Source organism: Osmerus mordax, chromosome 21, assembly GCF_038355195.1.
Source record: "Osmerus mordax isolate fOsmMor3 chromosome 21, fOsmMor3.pri, whole genome shotgun sequence".
NCBI lineage: Eukaryota > Metazoa > Chordata > Actinopteri > Osmeriformes > Osmeridae > Osmerus > Osmerus mordax.
Window position 1 is genome coordinate 5966013 of NC_090070.1, and position 23113 is coordinate 5989125.

A 23113-nucleotide genomic window follows, 5' to 3' on the forward strand; every position below is an offset into this window, starting at 1 on the left:
GGAATAGCCGTAGCCCATCTATTTTTGTGTCTGACTGTGTGTTGTACTTATGTTGTACAGTTGATGGCAGTACTGTACACGTTTTCTGAAGAAGAAGACATACCAGGAAATGCAAGCAGCTAACGTTAGATAGCTAATTTACTTTTAATGTGTCTTTTGTCATACTAGTTGTATGTATTGGGTCTGTTATTATGACATTAGAATAGGTTCAAATTGCAGAAAGAAATGCCACTGTTAATACAAAATAGACGAATCGAACGACCAAGTTCGACAGATGAACTTTTCACGAAATATCCACATTTGCAGGTTAGTATTCTTACTGTACAACTAGCTAGGTTTTCCGCTTTCAGTGTTAAGATGTCCTTGTTAAAATGAATGATTATTTAACCTATATCCCGTGACCTAAGCCGCATACACATGCTAATAGTTAGCTACAATGCAATTGGTTTGTTGTCAACATTTGCAGACAAACGCCAGCGAATTTCGTTCCAAAGCGTTTGTGGATGTAGACTCGAAGTGCCTTCTTTACGTTCAGCAAAGAGAGTTTGCAGCAACAACGCCAGCAGACAGTGAGTGCTTAAACCAGTCCACAAACATGAGTTATTGCTTTACCTGAAATGTATATTATGGTGTCATCTAATTGACAGTTACTGTGGGAACTAAATGTCATTGTACAGGGACATGCATTAACACATTACAATGACTGTCGTAATATTACGTTTAAGTGTTCAGCCTGCGGGTAGCCAAAACATGAAGCACATATTGTTAACAACCAAAATAAGTGCCAAAGGGAAGAACCACAAGAGAATGTAGTTAAACAAGTTACAATTAAACAACATGAATCGCTATAAGTGCAAGTGTACCTGTAGAAAAGCAAGCAACAGTAAAAAATATTTTACAGCGAGTACAACAATTTAAATCAGTTACCACTAACAACAAGACTCTAAGCAAGAGTTATTGTGATCCTTGAGGAAACTAACATTGGGTCCAGAAACCATTCCTAAGTACTGTTGTACTCCCGGAACAAGTGCGTTAGTAGTTACTTTTATTACACTGAAATGGGTGGAAATGTCCAGAACATGCTATTATCCCAAAAAAAAGTAATAAATATGAACCGAATCAAATGAAACCTAGCAGTCTTAACTTTGACCTAATTGTGTTGTGTCCAAATAAAAGTACAAGAGAATAGATCCTAAATAAACTGTCACTTTTCCAAGAATTGCTGCCCACTGAATGTTTTTTCTGTAAATAACTTTCAAACGTGAACATGTCTTCCTCTATTCATCCAGACTCTGTAGCTGTCATCGGCTCTGACGATGCCACCACCTGCCACCTCGTTCTGGTGCGACACACAGGTAACGGGGCCTTCCTAGAATGGACAATTGACAGCTGTCATGGTAACCAGCGACAGGAGTCCCTCATGTTTAAGGGGTGTGCCTCTGCCTCATTTCCCAGGAAGTGGAGCCACCTGCCTTGCCCATTGTGACGGCTCCAGTACGTGGAGCGAAGTTCCTCTTATCGTGAAAGCGGTGACATCACTTGGCGGCCCTGTCAAGGAAGGCAGGTGAGAAAGAAGAAGAATCAGAATCAGAATGGGATTTATTCGCCATGAAAGTTTGCACAGACAAGGAATTTGCTTTGGCAGAAAGACACAAGTACGCGCACACGCACACACCACACACAGAGCGAAGTTCTTCTTTATCGTAGTTGCAGTGACATCACTCAGTCAAGGAAGGCAAATGACAAAGACAGACACATACGATGGAGAGTCATTCTATGCATGGTGGAGACATCCATATCCTTTACTGCTTGTTTGGTGTATGCATCGTGACATAGCAGAGGTGGTTTAAAACAAAGCTTGTGTGACAAATGCCTGGCCTGCCACCTGAAAACCCCCCAAACGTCCTCCTCTGGATGTTTCGGAGATGTTTGGGTTCCTACGCTAATCAAAACACCAGCAGTTTGATACACACTTCCACACACTGTCAGCCTGTCTTTACTCATCTTACAGACTGGAGCTCCATCTTGTCGGGGGATTTGACGACGAGTCAAAGACGTCCGAAAAATTAAGCCTTAACCTCCTGGGTAAATATCCCGTTCTTCTGTCTTCACCTATTGCCGTAGACACTTGCAAATAGCAACAGAGTATTGTCTGCATAATGACAAGACCTCATTGTGTGTGCGCTGGTGTTCCGCAGCGGCCTTTCACAAACAGAAGGAGGATATTCACCTAGAAACGTGCTGCATCACAGGTAATTCATGTTGAATTGTTGTGTTCGTTCATTCAGTACTTTTCCATCTGCAGTGAACCACTGGGTGTTGTATCAGAATCAGAATCAGAAATGGTTTTAATGTATGGTTACATACATGACAATAAGATAACTTGAAAGCGCGTGTTTATAAAAACGCTCAATTTTTTTCCGTAGAGATGAATGATGTCATAGTTGACGGAACACACAGACCGGTGGTTTATGGGATAGGTAAGTAGTCATTGCACCGTGCATTGTAAGAGTGCTCCCACCAACGTTTTTGAGGAGTGTGGAATAGTACACAGTATCTAATGTATTGACTGTGTGTGTGTGTGTGTCGCCCATCTGCAGGCGTGAACGTGAAGACAGGGGAGGTGTTCCCTGCCTCGTTCCCTTATAAAGGCCCTGCAGAGGAGCTCCGCTCAGCGAGGACCTTCACTGGAGGACAGGTAGAGACACCACTGTTGTTTCTACACTCACAGGCATCCTCTCTAGTTCTGCACCTTGGGAGGATCACTGATCTGACATGACTGGATTGGTGGCAGCTGATGTAGGAATGACCCTGCTTTCACCCTTTCCAAACCTCTGAGATCGGTGATTACATGAAACTGAGGAGAAACCAAGTTTGATGTGAAAGCCTGTAGGAAAATGTTAAGACATTGAAGATTTCGATGCAGTGTTACATGACCTGTCTATGTGAACGTGTATTCTATATAGATGGCTGACATCTACGACTCAAGCAAAGGACTAGTGAAAATAGGCCCCTGCAAGTGGTCCCCTAATCTGGATATTGCCTTCTGGCTGTCGCAAAAGGATGACACCATCTTAAAGGTAAGAACTGAGGGACCGTTTTTGTGTGGATTTTTTGGAATTGTTATAGAACGTGTCAATCTTTCTTTTGGATCTCATTGACCTTACACCCTGTTGCCCACTAACACCTGAATAGATATCTGGTTCTTTTTCCACATTAGAAAGGTTTGAGAAAAGAGGGATATTATTCAATGAGGTGATATGTTCTGACATCAGCTTCAGTTTGCATGTATTCAATTAAATCTAAAGCCTGCATTGCATGGACAACAGTTGTGTTTGATTCTGTGTGATTCTGCTGCAAACCCAATTTCTATCATGAAGGATAGTAAAGTTATTACCACGGTTAGTCACGGTAATCATGGTATTGTGTTTGCATACTGTATGTGTGGCTGTCCAGGGTTTCCCGCAGAAAATGAGTTGGGGGGGACAGGGACAGGCCTGCTTCGTTGTACGAAGAAGCCCGCAATTTTCGGTTGTCTTTTTCTGTCCTTTTGGCTGTGTAAAGTGCGAGAGAAAATCACGTGTAGACACCACCAGATGCCGCTGTTCGGACGCATTACACGATTCGGAGGCTTATCACATATTTCAAGGTTGTAAAAACTGATTATCTAGAGAAGGGAGACTGGCGTTCGTCACGGTTTGGAATATTTAAAAAAATATATATATACAAAAAGTTAGTTAAGGCGGCAGGCGTGTGTTGTTAAGGCGGCCGCCATAACTGGAAGGTGCTGCGGGAAACCCTGCTGTATATGTTAAACCTTTGTCCTCCATTCTCTCTCTCCCCCCCTCCCCCTCAGTACCTATCCACCTCCCCCATGGCCGAGCCTCCACACTTCATCCAGCACATCAAGTCCACCATCCAGTTCCTCCTCCAGCACCCCAGCCCAGACAGCCTGTTCCCTGGAGGCCAGCCCCAGCTCTACCGCAGGACAGAGCAGGGGGACTGGGAGAGGGTTCCCCAGCCATAGCCCTCCCTCCCTCCGGTCCCAGCGCTCCACACCTTCACATGACTGGGCTGGAACTGGTCTGTCCTGGCTCCCTGACTCCTGAAAGGGGTGCTGTGACTCCCCTGCACTTCTTCCTGATGCCAAACATGGCTGGTTATCTGTTTGTCTGTGTGTGGAGGGTAGCCAGGATTAATGGCAGTCCTACATGTATTGACTGGGTCACATGCTTCCTGCTCACCTGGTAAACTGGCTGGCACCGGTACAGACAGGAGACGTTTGGCTACAGGCCATTTTTGTGTCTTGGGTTTTTTCTTTTCTTTTGGTGTCTGTGAGGGGACACGTTACTGGATTGCAAATGCATGTCTTCTCCTGAGTCTTAATATGATAATCTGGTGTCCTCCTCTTTCTTGTTGGTGTAGATACGAAGCATTACTGTACAAAAGAGATTTTACATAAAATGTATGACTCGTTCTGAAAACTATTTCTCACAGAAGCCACAAACAGGATGGCCAAGCATAAGGCAGGGAAGGTAATGTTGTTGAGAAGCACTTTTTGTCATGTTTGCTGAAATAAACTTCACGTCTGATAGCATCTGAATAAAAACGACCGGACGTATGGCTGCAGCCTGGAGCCTCTTGTGTCATGCCCTCCCGTCTCATGCCCTCCCCAAGCTTCTACTTTTCAAAGTAAAAGTGTCTCTGAATCTGAATCAGAATTGGTTTTATCGCTATGTAGGTTTACACAAACACGGAATTTACAAATGAATAAAATACTAAATATCTGTCTATAATATAAATGCAGACTATCATGCTAATGAATAAAATACATAAATAAATATAAATTCAAATTTATTTGTATAGCACTTTTTACACGCAAGCATGTCACAGAGGGCTTCACATACGCCCATAGAACTGCCCCTCAACCAACCTAAACCCTCAAGGAAAAACTCCCAGAAAAACTCAACAGGAGAAAAAATGGAAGAAACCTTGGGAGGAGCAATTCAGAGAGGGATCCCCTCCTCCAGAGACGGTTGGTGAGAGAGAAGAGCAGAACACTAAACATAGTCATACAGTGTCAATGGGTTTTGAAACACCAAAATCCATTGTTCAACTTTATAGATGTAGGACAGGACCGGGAGACTCGCGACCAGGTCCAGCGTTGGCGGACCGATGACCAGGCAGGTGCTGACAGCTCAAACCCCCCACACCACAAGGGATGTGTGTGTGGGGGGGGGGGGGGCAGAGAGAGGAGAGCAGGGAATATATGTAATATGTCAAAAATATATGTCCCCCTATACAATAAATGCAGACTATAGACAAACTAAAAATCCATTCTATGGCTGCAGCCTTGAGCCTCCCTCTCATGCCCTCACCTTGCTGATAAGCAATTGTATTTGCAGCAATTTCCCAGTGAAGTGTGAAAACAATATAGATAGACTATAAAAATAAAATGGAAAGAGTGTAACGTATTTATTTTTGTATTCTTGTGTGTGCAGATCCTCGTTAGCTCCTCAAGATTTTTTTTGTAAATACACTGATGTGTACCTTAAGGAAAATCACAGAAAGAAACCATCAAAGTATGCAACCATAAATTGCTCTAGGTAACGTTGGCAATTTTTGACCCTCTGAACTTACCGTTGGTTACGCCTGGGCAGAGAATAGGTGCGTTCGACATGGACTGACTTCATGCAGCGCTGCAGCCGGCTGCAGGCGGCTGACTTGAAACGGTGAATTCTGGTTAGACTTTTTGTCCGACTTGAGACGGCGCCGAGGCACGGTCACTGTGACGTAGCCATCAAAGTACCGTGAGATCGATTCGAGAACTGCCGGCTGTGTAGCCGAGCGCATTTTCTCAAGAGCAACTGCAAGGGTTCTAATGACGACACAGCTATTTCATGATTAACCAGACACGTGTTTTGTAATTATTCTGACACCTTCAGTTTCGCCAACGCTCAAATCCGGACCAAACAGTTTAATTGAATTAAAAATGTGTTGAACAAAGGGTTTTAGTCCGCCTATTCACTAACGGAAAGACTAAGTTTAATTATAAATAAAGTAAAGTAAGCAAACAGCGCTTGATCGGCCATGACTGACGTCAACGCAGCAAACCACGAGAAGCTGGAATGTCCGACTTTACAGAGCCGTTTTCAACTCCTCCCCGACTGCAAGCGGCTACTCTCGCCGGTCGTTTCATGCAGCCGCAGTCCATGTCGAACGCACCTAATGTCTGGGCATGAGACGGGAGGGCATGAGACAGGAGGCTGCAGACTATGCCGTAGTTGCGGTAAATGTTGACACAAACACAACTATTAGCATGTGTAGCATATGCAGCTTAGGTCACGGGATATAGGTTAAACAACATTTTAACAAGGACATCTTTTTAACACTGAATGCGGAAAAGCTAGCTAGTTGTACAGTAAGAATAGCCTGGGAGGAGCCAATATGAAGCCAGGTGTGTCAGGTAGGACACGGAAATAAGGTGCACTAGTAGGCTACCTGCGCAAGTGATTTGGCCACTTGATGGGAGGCGCGGGTAATTGCAGACCATATACGCTGAGCCTGAATGCGTGACAAAGTTGCTTGCCGATTGATGTCGAGGGTGAGTGCTTTTTAAACTTCGTGTTTAGGGTAGCCCCATGAAATATAACCAGAGCCCGTCTACGGAGAGCCTGTCGATAGGGATGGGAAAGCGATGCCTTATGAAGCTTTGGTGGTTTCTTCCGGATTGTGCCGAACCAAAGAGCCGAACTATTGGCGCATTGAAATTGGAGAGCACAGTGACATCTAGTGGTCAGCTAAAATCATAGCAGCCATCTCAACTGAATGAGATGTACCAGTAGTTTCTGACGGTACTTCGCCTGTTAATTATTCAATGTCTTCATTTTTGTAAGGCTACGTGGTGGTCTAATATTCGTGTTCATTCATTAAAACCATACATGTGTATTTGAGAACTGTGTAATTTTCATACAATAAATATGTTTTACTGTGATGTTCAACTAGTCTACACCACACTTTGTAATGTTCAGCAAACAGTATAAGGGCGGTAGAATGCTTAAGTGTATGGAAGTATTAAATGACCGCTGATACAGAGTAGTAGCCTACACGACCACTCTGCTTATATAGCTGTCTCTTTCCTTACATTTGTGATATGTATTGTGAATCAGGGGAATACTTGTGGGGACAGTGGGGATGTGCTTGTGCAATATGAAAAGGCAGTGTACCATAACGGGGTTCGGGGGAATGTGTTTGTGCAACAGTCTGATTTGAGAACATTTATAAGTTCTTATTCAGGAACAGGATTTGTTCGACTGTACTGGGTTTCAGGCGGCTTCTCCTCTGGCTCACAATTTCTCCAGCCTTGGAGAAGATCCTCTCACAAGGCACTGAGGATGCTGGTGTGCACAGAAACTGCATGGCCACTTTAAATAACTGAGGGTAAAGGGCCTTGCGTGTGACCCAGTAGTCCAGAGGGTCCTCCGTCCTGGCCACATTTGGGGGATAACATATCAAAATGTTCCCATACTCTTGATCGTTTTCTTCCTCCGGTAGCATCCATATCGTCTTCTACTTTCTGCTCTTCTGCTAATATAACCTACTTCTCTTCTGCTGATGAACTATACTATTCTGCTAATGTAACCTACTTCTCGTCTGCTAATGATAATTCTCTAATCGTCTTCTAATAATAACTATGTACTCTACTAATGACTGTTTGCGCTTCTGCCAATGTAGTGTTCGCCTCCTATTAAGACGACAAGCACTGGTTTCTTTCCCTCTTTTAAGGTTTAGAAGTGCGCCACAACTTTGAACCAGTTCGTGACGTCTGAAGCATTGAACGTCATCAATCACGTGGCATCGTCATTTGACACAAGCTCCAAACCACTTTTTCGAAACTGTGCGTATTGTTTTTGCGACACAAGCATCGATGCGCCATATGTCCCATCCCTACCTGTCGACTCCCTATTAACCCCCATTGTACCGAATTTGGTTGCATTTAAACCAGAGTTCAACTGGGGGTGATCGCGGGCGAGTGCACAATGAATGGGACTAGGCCGTAAGGTGAACCCTATTATCGTTTCATCCCGCTCCACAGTCTGGCATCTACACAATCTTTAGCTCATAAAAAAGAACGAGTCGTGCTTAGCTACCTAAAAAGGTTCGTGCTAACATTCCAGTCGATTGTCGATGCGTGTATGTTTTATGCAAAACTAGTTTCTTCAGAGCGCATTAGGATTTTGGTGGCACGGTTCGACACGTGATCGTTCTACACCAAGGTAGCTGCTTTTTGTCCACATGGATGGATATGGTTGAGGATGGGACCTTGCACGTCACCTGGATGACCAGAAATTCGGCCCCTGACAGTGTTTTGCATGTGATACTACGGCTGCAAAAGTGCCTGTGAGACAGGCAGATGTTCCTGTTTTTCGCTAGGACTGTGTTGCACAGACGTATGTCGTTGTTGTAACATTCAATTCACTTGGGAACCCCAAGTTGCTCCCCATGGGCAGGCCGGCGCCTTGCATGGTAGCTCGCTGCCGTCGGTATGTATGATTGAGAGTATGAATGGGTGAATGAGAGGCAAAACATTGTAAAGCGCTTTGAGTGCCGCTAAGGTAGAAAAGCGATATATAAATGCAGTCCATTTACCATTCACTGGTGTGTATTTTTTTTGCCTCCCCTTTCGAATTCAGAATTCAAATTACTAGGCCGTTAGCGCCCTCATATGGAACTAGAATGGAACTGCAACCAGTTCAGAAGCCGGAAGTTTCACGAGAGTGGCAGTTCTCCCCTTATTAGACATTCTCTGATATAACTTTGTTTTGGATGGTTTAGTTATGTTTTATTTTTTCTGTGTTTGCAGGCTGCTATTGCAAGCCACAGCTTTTGTCTCGCCCTTTAGATATTTGATATGAACTGAAAGCACTGGTGCACTTTGTCGCGCGACATTTATGGACTATGTAAATAGATAAATGCTTTTTTCTATCTACATCATAGATGATGACAGGTATACCTCCTGTCTGAACTGTGCCTTAACAAAGGTCCATCACCTACGTAACTGTGTTACAATATTAGACAAGATAAAATGGCGTCACTTTTTAAGAAAAGTTATGTTGAGGTGTAGGCAAGAGAAGAGCTTGCAAAAGAACAAAAACTATTTAGTAGGTCCTATAGGCTATTATCCTATCGTTTCAGAAGTGATTAGGAACATGAGTGAGCCAACTGCAATCGACCCGTCTCCTGTACCTGGGACAAGACCTTGGGTCAGGAAGAGAAAGGGCAGCTACGAGCTCCTTCCCCCCAACAGTGAGTACGCTTCAGGAACACAATTAATTTAAATAATTTGATTGAAAGTGTAAATAGTACCCGTATTCAACAAGTTCTGCTATGAATACTAACTAAATGTCTTACCTGCTTCTACTGAAAACAACTAAATGAATGTCTGTGTGCAGCCATGTGAAATCAAACAGTCCTGTACAGTGCAACATTTCTAACTTTTTGATGTTGTGGATTGAAGTGAGTGAAGATCCAGGGAATAAACTGTCACGGCTAAAAGCTGAGCTGTTCCAAAAGATTGACCTGGAGGACTTCAGCAAGAAGTTAGGCCTCTTCAGAGCAGATATGGACAGAAACATCGACAAACATATGGTTAGGCACAGACTTGAGGACCTGAGATCTGAGCTGAATCGTATGATCCAAAACCAACATGCGCTGAAAGCACAACTTGATAGTGTGATGGCAGTCATTGAGACATTCAAACAGGAAACAAATGAGTTTTTCGATGAACAGAAGAGAGCACAAGACAACATGAAGGTAGAACTACACAAAAAACAGGCACAGCTTGATTTAGCTATTCACAAGATCAGCAGAACTAGCATAATTTCCTTGTTTTGTATAATAGCAACTGGTGTACTCATTATGTTTATATTGGAAGGAGGCTCCGTTATTCCGTTACATGTAAGTGAGGGAATTACAGTTGTCATTATATGTGCTGCTCTTGTGCTTGTTGGATACATCCTGGGCAGGTTTACCAGAAAAACTATTGGCCAGATATTGAGTTGAATAGGGAGGGAGTCAGGTGGCTGAGCGGTTAGGGACTCGGTCTAGTAATCTGAAGGTTGCCAGTTCGATTCCCGGCTGTGCCAAATGACGTTGTGTCCTTGGGCAAGGCACTTCACCCTACTTGCCTCAGGGGAATGTCCCTGTACTTACTGTAAGTCGCTCTGGATAAGAGCGTCTGCTAAATGTAAAATGTAAATAGAATACAACTTAATCTGTAGATATGGATCCAGTACTCCCCTTGATTTCTTAGTATGTTTCTAAGTGTTGTGTCTGTTGTTTGTTGTATTTGTTTGGTTATTTATGTCACATACTCTATGTAAGTTCATTTAACTCTTGAATGTTCATTCTAATTGTTACTATTATTGTACATTTTGTGACAAAGTGCATGCTCACGTTACATTTCTTGGGCATCTTTTTAAGTATCTCAAATGTGAATTAAGAGCGAATCATTTTAAATCAGAATTTGGTTTCACCACGAAAGTTTACACAAACAAGGAATTTACTGTGGCAGGTAAAATGTTCAACATGTACAGTATTACATCCACCAGGGAGCACTGTGAACATGCATATATACTGTACATTTTAAAACATTGTACTTTTTTTTTTCAATATAAAGGTGTGAAACCAATTATGTGTTATTTGCATCCTTACGTTTCCCAGACTTTTGTTTTTGAAAAGGCATTAGCTGATGAGTGGGTGATTTTCATCCCCATTGACAGTGGAAATCACTTGCAAAGTCATACTAGATCCAAGGCCATTTAACTATGACTATCTCCCTGCAACATTCAACAATACTAGTAGCTTTGCTGTTCTGCCAATAAAGCATGTCAAATATGATACATGTATTATTTATGATTGTAGAAACTTAACATAAATGTAATACAACACTGAATAGCCTATTTTCCAGTTGTGTTAATATCTGAAATATGAACCTCTCAGGAGTTCTGTGTAGATCATTTTTATAATTTCTCCAGATAAAGATGTAAGGCCAGGGACTCTTGGGATTGCTCATGCATGACTGGAAGACTTATATGACGGCAGTGAATCAACTCATATGACTTTGAAATGTCTATTTACTGTTACCTGTAATCTCGAGTGCAAAACAGTTAATTACATTTCTCCGACATAGGTGAGAATCATTTTAATGCTCGATGAAGTCACCAAGCTCAATGCAAGAGTCATCACTAAACAGTTTCTTAACCGATACTAAGGCTATGGAATTAACCACAAACAAAGTACACAAAACAGATGTGAAGAGTCTTTTGGAACAATTGCTTCCGCATGGAAGGAGGGAATCCTTCCACTTTTGTTTGCAAATGCAAGATGTGTTTGCCCAATTTTACCCAATACAAAAACAAATAAAAATAATTATATTTTAACCGTTGCAATGTGGGGGGTCTGAGACAGCCCAACGGTTAAAAGAAAATGCTTCACTTTGTTTTTGTATGCGGTAAATATGTCGTAATACGACGGTCACAATGACTGATGGGTCAGAATGACCCGAAGATAACACAAGGGTTAAGTCCCCAAATTGAACCCTACAAAGGTGTAGCTAATTTTCCTTGAAGCATGGCACGTCTGATCAGGTGACCTCTGGGTTCATTGTAATTGGATTTTCTTTGATGTGATGGTAGTAGATCTGCAAAACCCCTGTTTAAGACTGGATGATTGTCCGCTGCCGATACTGTAACCTGCAAATATCAGCAAACAGTCAGATGTGCAAGGTGTAGATATATCTCATATATGAGTATGAGAAGGCGTTGATTATAACATTTTAGGTGCGGATAAATCACTATGTACATTCTACCAATGTCTTCATAGAGCATGTTACCTCCTAAACAAAGATGTATCTGCTCAAGCAAATTGTGGAAACACTACCTGAATACAGTACAATAATACAATTACTCAAGAAAATGTATGTTTATTTATTCAAGGTAACTCAGGAATGTGTGCATATGAAGGAGTGTCTTAAGGAACGTCAAAGCAAGACTGGCTGATCCAGATCAGGAGATTTACTTTGACACCTCTATAGTCCTGAAAAAAGACATGACACAACCAAACTCTTTCCCTGCATTTTACAATACTAATTGTTCCACTGTTCTGCAATTATAAAGATCCTTGTTTCATAGAGAAAAGATGTACTGTGCATGTTAAAACAAAATGTCTGGACTGTCGTTAGAGAAGAAATACTCTAAAGTAATTTTCAGTTGTCATACTTCCTTATCAATTGTGAACTTGAACCCTGTCCCAGGTAAGTCATGTGAATACTTCAAGTCAGTTCCATGTTCCAGGAAACTGCTTCCATGGACACACCTCTTTAAACATGATTGCGGTATACAGAAGTCGCCTGCAGTAGCTTGAAAAATAAGGTAAATTATGTCGTTTGTAAGTTTTAAAATTGATGACTACTTTGAAATAGATTTAATTGCAATATATGATTCATTTCAGTGTTTTATGCCTTGTACTAATCTGGTAGAGATGTGCAATAGTCCATGGTGTGTAACTTGTAATTTTAGTCCGCCTGGCTAATGAACACATGGTAACTGGTTTAAAGTGTTTTTTTAGTCTTTGTGGGGTTGTAGAGTACACTTTTTATTGTACTATTGTGTACAATTTAGTATGCTATAGCATTCATATTTGCTTCTCAAATTACAATTATTCTTGATATGAAAAACCAGGAATCTTTGAGCTGAGCGGACTATAAAATATAATGAACTATTATCAGGTGATATTGGACACCTCGTCGGGCATTATCCCTTACGTAACGTCCACAGTATGATGAAATCCAATGACGCTTTGACTCACTTATGTGAAATATGATAAATTAGGCCTATTTGTAATTGTTTATAACAGTGATTGACTTGTACGAGGATAGCATTGCTAATTTGAAGATTACTTTGTTTTTTATTTTAAGATGAGACTTTGGACTTCTCCCAGGTTGTAAACAAAACTCCCCACCTGAACAATGGCGGCTGACATCTCAAGAAAGTTTTCTGGTATGCTAACCCACCTGCTTCTACAAATTTGTATCCCCTTTTATCCACTTTTAGTCAATTAATTCTTTAAACATTGTTGTACAATTGTTTATTTATTTGTGTTTGTGAAGTAGTTAAATCCTTTTCTGTTTTTTCTCCCCCCTCAGGTGATCTTTCTCCTCAGTCAGATCTTCGAATCGTTTTGCTGGGGAAAGTTGGGGCAGGGAAGAGTGTGGTTGCCGGACACATCCTGGGCCAAGGGAACTGGAAAGACAAAGACATGTGTGTGAAGACGGAAGGAGAAGTAGCTGGAAGAACAGTGACTGTAGTGGAAACACCCGGCTGGGACAAAATGTCTGTGAAATGCACGTCCAGCCGAATCAAAAAGGAAATAGTGAACAGTGTGACTCTGTCACCCCCAGGACCCCACGCTCTCCTGCTTGTGGTGCCCTTAGGGGAAAAGATTTCAGACGATGAGAAAAAGTCTGTTCAGGACCACATGGAGCTTTTGTCAGAGAGGGTTTGGAAACACACTATGCTCGTGTTTGTTAGTGAGACTGATGAAGAGGATAAAGTCACTCCTTTTGAGCAGGTTAAAGAGAGTACAAGAGACCTTTTGGAGAAATGTGGAGGCAGATATCATGTTCTTTGTGGACCTACAAGTAATCGTATGCAGGTGACTGAGCTCCTGCAGAAGATTGAGGGGATGGTGAAGGTTGATGATTTCTTCTTACCCAAAGGGTACTATGAACTGTTTGAGCGAACGAGAACAACATATGAAGACCGGGAGAAGAAACTAAAACAGAGTTACGAACTCCAGCTAACACAGACTAAAGCAAACACAGAGTTGAGGAAGAGGAGGAATAGCATGGATGTTTCATCTGAGTGTAAGCATAATCCATTTGTAAAATCGTAACAAAACTGTGTGGAATGTATGAAACATTCAGATTCAACTGCAGGACACGTCTGACATGTAAATACCCAATGATTATATTCTGATTTGAACCTTTTGTTTTTATGTGTGTTCTTTGTAGTCAGCACAGAGGAGCAGAAGACTAAGGATGATCATGGCTGTCAGAAAGTGGACCAAGAGACAGTCAAAGATGGTTACAAGGAGGTTGGGATGCCTGTACCGATATACAATTTCAATATAATATCACTGATCTTCCTTGCAATTATTGTAGGATTCTTTGGGGCAATTGCAGGGGCACAGTATGGACCACTGGGCTCATGTGTTGGAATTGTATTCGGCATTGCTGCTGGTGTTCTTGTGAGCTTTGGTATTCGTGCGGCAGTCAGTAAAACAACAGACATCTCGCCCAAAAGCCAAATTCCTGGTATGAGGTGACGACTCAAATAAATCTGCAGCTTTATATGTTGCGTGAAAGGCTGTCCATTATGCCTGTGTATATTGTTAAATAGAATACTTTTTTCTGCATTTTTCACCTCCCTTTTTATATACGTGTTTTGATGCTGGATTAGACGGCCTTGTGTGTATTATTTTTTACAAGTTGAGCTGTCGGTCATGTTACACTCAGCACTGTATACAGACAGAACAACACATTGTTATTTTATTTTGTACTTTATCAATGTGTTGATATCAATGCATGACTCACTGATTAATAGGGTTTCCAATACATCTGATATCGATGGCATCCAGACAATGGGATATTATTTTGGAAACTGAAACTGATATCCATATTAAGGATAATATATGTTTTCTATATGTTGTTTTATAGCATGCCCCTTCTCAGTGACTGTGTTTTAAGTAACTATATGGTCTGTGTTAGCTTCTAATTCATGTACCATATGACTGGGCTCAAAAACTGAAGGAGCAACCTGTGGTATTACAGCCAGGGGACTGTAACATTTTCTACGCAAGTTTTTACATCTCTAAGAGAGAGAAGAGAGTACAAAGACAAGTATTGCTAAACTGAAATGCAAAGAATGTCACAGCTGGTTTTGTGTGTGAATCTTCTCATCTAAGATTATACAACTGGGATTTCTGTAATATTTCCATCTTTTACTTGACTATTTGTGATCTGTAATGGTGTAATGGCTGATAATTCCATATACTAAAGCAACATTACGCATGTAACACTAAGCCTTTACACTAAGCAGGAGTTATTCAAATAATGTAATATAATGAAACTGAATAAATATATGGATTCTGTGTTGCTGAAAATATAAAGATAGGAATGGTTAGAAAGGTGGGGTGCACGTACAGGGGTTCCATGTTCAAGATCATGTTATATTGTGCATTGTGAATGCTATATTGGATTTGCAAAAATTGTATAGTCGTCAAAATAGTTTAGCTTATCATTTATTAAAATGTTTCCATCCACTAAATCTGTTTTATTCAGCTAAAAGATAATATATATGATATGTAATTGAGTTAGTTGTCTCACTGTGTAATGCTGTAATGCACCTCTTCAGGCACTACTACAGTATACCACTGGGTGCATCCCAGTACCCATACTACTGTTTATTATCCCAGACAAAGATTTAGTACGTCACGGTTTGTCAACAGCAGTTGGTTTCCCTCCGACAGTCTATGCACCTCTCCAGTCAACTGCAAGCCTAAACGCCGAAATATACTTCATGCTAAGTATGTGTAGGCCTATGCATACACACAATGGCTGCCAAATATATCCTGATTTGTATGGTGCGTAGTCTCCCTAGGCCTTCAAAGTATTTACATTTAGTCATTTAGCAGACGCTCTTATCCAGAGCGACTTACAGTACAGTAAGTACAGAGACATTCCCCCGAAGCAAGTAGGGTGAAGTGCCTTGCCCAAGGACACAACGTCATTTGGTTTGCACAGCCGGGAATCGAACCAGCAACCTTCTGATTACTAGCCCGATTCCCTAACCGCTCAGCCATCTGACTCCCAGGAGTAGTATGCATACAAACAGAAATTGTGGGTCAGTAGTATACCAAAGATCCTCTGACATAATGCAAGATAAAAATAGGAAACGGCAAAGAAGTACTACATTTTGAAGAGCAAATATCTGAGCTTGTTCGCAAGTACGGTTCAAAAAAGACCAAAAGTGAGTTGAAAATGACAATCACACTAATATATTTAAGAAACTTGGGTTCATCAAATATCAATATTTATTAACCAAGTAGTAACTAGCTTGCTGTGTGTCTTCTACTTAATAATCTGCTGTGTAGTTCCAGATATACTGTAAGTAGACCTATAGATTACAAGTAAAAAAGCTAGTCGTTGCTGGTTCAGGTGGATTTTAAGCATTGAGTTGAGAATGAAAAGCAGCAGGTAGTGTTTTATTATAGCCAATAGAACAAATTCTATAAATATTATATTGGATGCTTTTTCAACAATGGATGGACATAGTTTGAAACCGTATGCTTCTAAAGGTTGCTTTCAAAGGAGTTTCAACAATCTACATGAATAAGTCACCTGATAGCAAGCAGCCATAAAACAAATTGTACCTTGGATAAAAAAGAATAGTGTTAGGGTAAGCTTTGACTTAATTGCTGAAATAGGGAGTCAGCCATCATAAATACAAAAACAAAAAAAACAATTGAACTCTGTAGTCATACATGTTGCTACTGGAACACTTACAAGTGAATGTGCACTGTATGTGAGTGTGTGTGTTTAAGGAATTAGATAGAGCCTAACTGAGGTTTGGGATGAGAAGACCATACCTCCTCCACTTCTTCACTAATTTTCACTGCATAGATAAACCTCAAGTTGACCTGTTATTGTATTCTCATGTTCTTGCCAAACCCTCCCACAATTTTTTTTTGTTAATAGGGCCAATATTCTTTTTGTATTTTTCATGCTTTATTGGACAGATAGTTAAGTGTGACAGGAAACCCAGGAAGTCAGCGAGGGAAAGACATGCAGCAAAGGCCTCTGCGATAAGGCCTCATGGTATGAGTGAGATGCTGGAGTGCCCCCCCCACACACACACACACACCTTCCCCAGCTCTCAAGTGCTATCTCCTATCCAGGCACCCCGGGGGATCTGCCCGTGCTTCCTGTTAAGACGTGACCCTGAGGAGTCGAGGACTCATCCGCCACAATCGGAGTCTCATGCCTGGTAACTGTTAAACCACCTATCCTACAGTATTCTTATGTTCATTCGTTGATACTGTGATGCTCCAGTGTGTCTACACAGTGCTAAAGGTTTGGCTTTGCTACCAGCCTCACCCTACAGCAGGCTTGGCTCTGCTACCGACATTTGCATTTGTGGTGCAGACTTTGAACTTGTGAAGTGTGTGTCCGTCATTTTGTCTTTGAAGTGAATAAATATTCAGGAGACAAATTCCACTGGCTGAAATCAGAGCAGTATAATGACATGAAGCTGGAAGATCTTATCCAGAAGTTTGACCTTGCAACAGTTTATGTATACGGAATGATCGACCAACCAAAACAGCAAAACAGCCATGATCACTTTGTTAATTTTAACTGCTGCTATCACTGGTTGCATACACTTCCCACTTATATAAAGGATGAAACCCAATGTGTTGGAGTAATTATCAATGCTTGTGTTTCTCTCATTTGAATGTAATGAAAGATCATTTCAAAAAAGACTCAGCAATTCATTCCTCCATCAGGCTATCCGTCTGTACAATGAGTCAAATGGCTGAGGACACATCAGTATTATCTACAGTATGTGATGTTCTTGTGACTTAATGGTTGGTACTTGTACGTGTATATTATCTTTATATTATCTTCATATTGAGTCTGCCCATATCTATGTATCTATGTACTTGTGAATTTAGTTTATCCCTGTTCGATTTGAATATGTACTGTAGTAATCTGTGTAAAATCAACACAATTCAGTGGTACATGCTCGACACATTGTGCACTGCGAGTTGATTCTCAATAAAAATTGAATTGAAAAAACTGAAATTATATATGTATTTTACTAAGGGTCAAATTAAACACAGTGCTACTTAATCTAAAGATGTGAGTCCAATATGCTTCCCTATCATGCAATGGAACAATTGTCACATTGTAGCCTACTGAAAAAAATTCCAAAAGATAAAATTATATGTTGACAATAAACTGTGAATGAATTCTGTAAGAATTCCCCCCTCGATTGTTCTGTAATGTCTCTCATTACAGTAATGGTGTGTTCCATTTCCTTGAACCTATGGTAATCTTGTACTACTAGTTTACTTCAGGTCACGTATAGAGGGTAGGTTGTGGCAAATGATTCCCAGTTGGATTTGCTGGTCGATGTGAGCGAGGCAACGTCGACTGCACTCATTAGTTATTCGCAAAAAAAGCTTCTAGAAATCGAACAGGTTTCAGATCATTTTTACTCCCATGTAAATAACGGTACAATCACGTAAGTAAATACGTTGGTGCAGTATAATTTATAAATAATTGATTGTTTAGATGTTCGGTCATATATTTATAGTATACAGTAAATATTATACAAACATACATTTATCGACTAATAGTGTAGACTAACATTCATCTCTTGCTGAATGTTGCTATTTTCCAATTAATTACCAAATTATATAGACTGTTTAACTACTTCTGTTAAATGTTTCCTGTGGTGCTGTTCATATAAGGCTTACATAAACAAACTTGAAAGCGAAAGTGTAACTTGAGCACTTCGTCTGTCAGGAATACACATAAGACTCCATGATAGTTTTTAGGCTGAACACTGCTACATTTTGATTTTCTCTGTCAGGCGATACTTTTCTTCGAGAGTCATGACATTTTTGTTGAACTGAAAGAAACTATTACAGGTTCAATTTAACACGAGTGTTCTCGTTCTGTGTGACTATTAACCATGAAATAGCAAGTTATCTGTTCACAGTCCTTTACTGTACGTCATGTATGATGAATTTCTGTTGGGTTTTTTCTTCAGTTGATTTATAGAGAACAGCATTGTATGATATGTGCCTCTATAGAGGGCAGTGGGCCATATTTAACAAGTGATTTACTGTAGGCTATCTGTGTTGCAGACAACCATGTCCACCAGGTGACAGGACTACCAGGTGACAGGGCTAGGCTTGCGTTGACTCACCTGTAAAATGGCAGCTGAGCACTCAACAAAAGGTTCTGGTACGTTAACCATATTTTCTGAAATCTTTTCATTTTGTCTGTAAAGTGGATTAGGTGGATGGGTATACAGCTCAGTGGTAGAGCAATCTGACTGCAGGTGAAGTGGTTGCAGGTTCAAGTGCCCCCTGTATGTCTTTTTGGGATAAAAGTGTCTGCTTCTGTTTTTGTTTTCCTCAGGGGGTCTTATTCCCCAGTCAGATCTTCGACTCGTGCTGCTGGGTAAAGTTGGAGCTGGGAAGAGTGTATTTGCTAGAAATATTCTTGGACAAGAGAACTGGAAAGACCGAGGCATGTGTGTGAAGAAGCAAGGAGAAGTGTCTGGAAGAACAGTGACTGTGGTGGACACACCGGGATGGGACCCCATGTCCTTGAAGAGCACGTCCCACCAAATCAAAAAAGAAATTGAAAAAAGTGTGACTCTGTTACCCCCAGGACCCCACGCTCTCCTGCTAGTGGTACCGTTAAGAGAAGAACTCTCAGGTAATGAGAGAAAGTCAATCCAGCACCACATGGAGCTTTTGTCAGAGAGGGTTTGGAAGCACACCATGGTCCTGTTTGTTAGTGAGACTGAGAAGAACAAATATGCCCACTCAAATGTTATCGAGAGTGCAAGAGGCCTTTTGGAGAAATGTGAAGGCAGATATCATGTAGTTTGTGGACCTACAAGTAAACCTATGCAGGTGTCTGAGTTCCTGCAGAAGATTGACAAAATGGTGGAGAGAAACTCTGACGAGGTCTTCTTACCTCGAGTGTACTATGAACTGTTTGAGAAGAAGAGAAGAACTTATGAAGACCGGGTTGAGAAACTGAAACATGAGAACATGAGATATGAAAACCGTCTAAAAGAGTTGGAGCAGGAGATTGATTGGTATAAAACGGAAAGAATGCATAAAGAGGGGATGAGGAGGAGGAAAAGTATGGAAAGGCTTCCTAGCTGTAAGTAAACTAAATCTGTGTTGACCCAATGCACTGCGCTCAGTTTTAGCCTAACACAAGTATTACACTAGCCTGTGATGGTAGGAAGCTATTTGGTTTTAACCTTCTGTGTATTTGTTCGTTATTTTTAGTGAACGCAGATCCCACACTACAAGGAGATGAAGAACAAGCAATGTCGTCTGAATAGGAACTTCAAGACACTCAAAGAGGGTTGAAAGGAGATGGACAAGGTTTCAATGAACGATTACTATAGAAGCCATTTCACTTTTTCACAGTTTTGTTTGATTGTTTTGTGCACTAGGGGCGCACCTCTGTCAGAAAATGAAAGGTTGGTAATTGGGGTAAAGACATACAGCTGGCTTGAAATATATTGTTTTTATCAGAACAAGATAAAGTCAGAGCCAGTAGAGAGTTACATGGATTGAACTCTACTCTGCTTTTTTGTTCTATAGTTTGTTCTATCAATGGATTAAGTCTACCCAAAAGATGAATCCATTAAGACAATTCACTTTTTCCCCCTGCGCACAGCCAATCTTTGAAGCTGCATCAGTGGCGTTTATGGAAGTGGAAATTTGATTTCAGTCTACAAAACCAAACAGGAAATTTGTAAACGTGTGACTGTTTGAAGAACCACAACTTTGCATTATACAATGTCTTATAAGACATCTTATCTCTCTGGAGGAGCTTCAAAGGGTTAATACGAGACCATCTGTCTCCCTCCCCCGAGGGTTGGGGGGGAAAGTATATTTCCCTTTTATACTGTGTTGATTTAATTTGATGTTTTAATGTAACTTCCTTTCATGTTACATTATGATGAGTCAGACAACCTTGGTATCCAACTTATTGTAATCTACTAACAAAACCATTTATCAATGTTGTGTATCAATATAAAGTATATGCAAGGTGGGAACATTTGAAGGCCACAATCCTTACATTCCATTCACACCTCTCTGTGAATCAGCTTGGATAACACCCAAGCCGAGGAATTGACCAATGAACTATCTCACTTACACAAACTGACTGAGAAAACCAAACTCAGTCACCGGATTGAAAGGAATACTTCGACAAAAGGACATTTGATCGAACTCTTAAACAGAGCCTGCTTTGACCCACTAATCAACATACCGACAAAAGTAAATGCGACTATATTTCTTGTGACATTGGCATGAAGTGATTTATATTGTGTTTGATTGGACTACAAGTAAAGCTAACTATTGTTAGTGTTACTGCTAGACTTACCAGACAACAGTTACCAGACAAGGCCTGATCCTTTCACCCCTCTTCCCACTCTTTTCACCATTTCATTGTTCCAATTGTTCATTTTGTTATCCAACATGTTTCTATCCAACTCTTCTCAAACAATAACATATGCAGTACTGTTCATTGTATTTCCATTTACTTCAATAAATCATTGTATAGCATTTTAACTTGTGTAGCCTAATTAGTGCCCTCATGTTATATGATCTGCTCTACTCATAGAACAAATTAATTCCTTCAGAATACTGATTATTACATATTAACTATAGGTTTCCTTGGTCTCTCTAAAACAGATATCAAGGTGGTGCCCCAATAACTCAATACTTATGGCGCTACATCAAGCCATTATTTATGATAATTACTACAATCGTGGCAGCATTCTTTGGTGCGATTGCAGGAGCCCAACATGGACCACTGGGCTCATGTGTTGGGATTGTAGTTGGCATTATTGTCAGTGTTGTGTTGTGCTATGCTGTCCGGGAAGCAGCTAGAGCAGCAAGAGAATTTCTTCAACCTCAGTCCAAACAAAACACCTCCTTTTATAGTATTTTGGACTTGTGTATATTGTATATTGGTTATGTTTGGTGTTTGGTGATTTTAGCATTTTAGGATAACTTGTAACATGATCTAATGACATTATCTAATGACAGGATAATTAGATTAGCTAAGATTAAACTTTATTGTAATTGCGTGGGTATAAAGCCAATGAAATACTGTTAGCATCTAACCAGAAGTGCAAAATAATAGCATTCATGTACAGCAGTGTGAATATACTGTAAGTACCATAATATGGATGCACTGTATTTTAATGTTTGTTCATACAAAATTGATTTTAGTGAAAAGAGACATGAATATAGGTCAATGCAAAGATGAAAACATGTTACCCTTTTCAAGAAAGTTGCAATTGTGTTATTAATAAAATATATATTTATTTTACTAAAACCATTTTGTCCAAGAAAATCCTAAAGATACAGGAGTAGTCCAGTCGGAGCCCAACATAAATCAATGTAGATACACATATTTAATATGTACAAATCGAGGTGTATAAATTGTATTTCATGCTTTATGATGTCTAAGCTCCTTTTTTTAAATGTAGACTTTCTGATGTGCTGCAGGATGCATTTGTGTTGTATTTGTGGGACACACATAATTAATTAAATGGTTAATATTTCAGACTGGTTTTGGCAAAAATGTAAATTAATTTATGTCTACAATCACACCTGAGTCATACAGGGTTATGTAGACGCGTTTGTTTTAAGCAACGCGTAAGCACGTTTACATTTATTAATTACTGCACAATGCCAAAGACAGTGGAATGAATACATGATGTTGAAATCCATTTCCGAGAAAACAGCCAGTTACAGCATCTGAAAATAGTACTGGCTTTTTTCCCCTTTTGTGGGCAGTATTGCACAGAGTATTGCATCTTTTATTAAACGCTGTAAATCAGTGTGACGTAAACAAGCAGCAGTGCTAAACGTGAAGACAGGGGAGGTGTTCCCTGCCTCGTTCCCCTATAAAGGTCCTGCAGAGGAGCTCCGCTCAGCGAGGAACTTCACTGGAGGACAGGTAGAGACACCACTGTTGTTTCTATACTCACAATGGGATTCTATACTCACTGAAATTATATAAAAGTGTGGTTGGAGTTGTAGAGAATACCGACCAACCAATTTGTTAACCAACCTTGTAAAGTTCATTCAATTTTCATGTAATTGCTACTAATAAACAGTCCCTGATCAGAAGCCTTACAAGCCTTTTTGCAAAGGCTTGTAACACAGACTGGAAACTCTCAGGACTTCTCCCTCTCCAGAATTCCTCACAGCTGGTCAC

The 23113-nt window shown here is 40.6% G+C and overlaps 3 protein-coding genes across 4 annotated transcripts; all 3 read left to right on the forward strand.

Annotated features, from left to right (window-relative positions):
• The first annotated feature begins 88 nt into the window (after positions 1–88).
• On the forward strand, positions 89–4801 carry ntan1 (N-terminal asparagine amidase). Its single transcript, XM_067258803.1, has 10 exons — positions 89–306; positions 467–569; positions 1290–1355; positions 1456–1564; positions 2012–2085; positions 2199–2252; positions 2427–2480; positions 2601–2698; positions 2967–3080; positions 3857–4801. The coding sequence occupies exons 1-10, from the start codon at positions 226–228 to the stop codon at positions 4025–4027; spliced, it is 924 nt and encodes a 307-aa protein (XP_067114904.1). The 5' UTR covers positions 89–225; the 3' UTR covers positions 4028–4801.
• A 7559-nt stretch (positions 4802–12360) lies between these two features.
• LOC136965431 (GTPase IMAP family member 7-like) lies at positions 12361–15386 on the forward strand. The gene is made up of 4 exons (XM_067259586.1): positions 12361–12431; positions 12977–13058; positions 13205–13924; positions 14072–15386. Exons 2-4 carry the CDS (start codon positions 13028–13030, stop codon positions 14383–14385), a joined length of 1065 nt encoding a protein of 354 aa, XP_067115687.1. The 5' UTR covers positions 12361–12431; positions 12977–13027; the 3' UTR covers positions 14386–15386.
• A 3222-nt stretch (positions 15387–18608) lies between these two features.
• On the forward strand, positions 18609–21434 carry LOC136965432 (GTPase IMAP family member 7-like). 2 transcript variants are annotated; one of them, XM_067259588.1, is made up of 5 exons: positions 18609–18771; positions 18991–19090; positions 19268–20026; positions 20158–20256; positions 20479–21434. In XM_067259588.1, the coding sequence occupies exons 2-4, from the start codon at positions 19060–19062 to the stop codon at positions 20211–20213; spliced, it is 846 nt and encodes a 281-aa protein (XP_067115689.1). In that variant the 5' UTR covers positions 18609–18771; positions 18991–19059; the 3' UTR covers positions 20214–20256; positions 20479–21434. The 2 variants fall into 2 exon arrangements, with proteins under 2 accessions (XP_067115689.1, XP_067115688.1); XM_067259587.1 differs by having other exon boundaries at positions 20158–21434.
• Positions 21435–23113: the final 1679 nt, after the last annotated feature.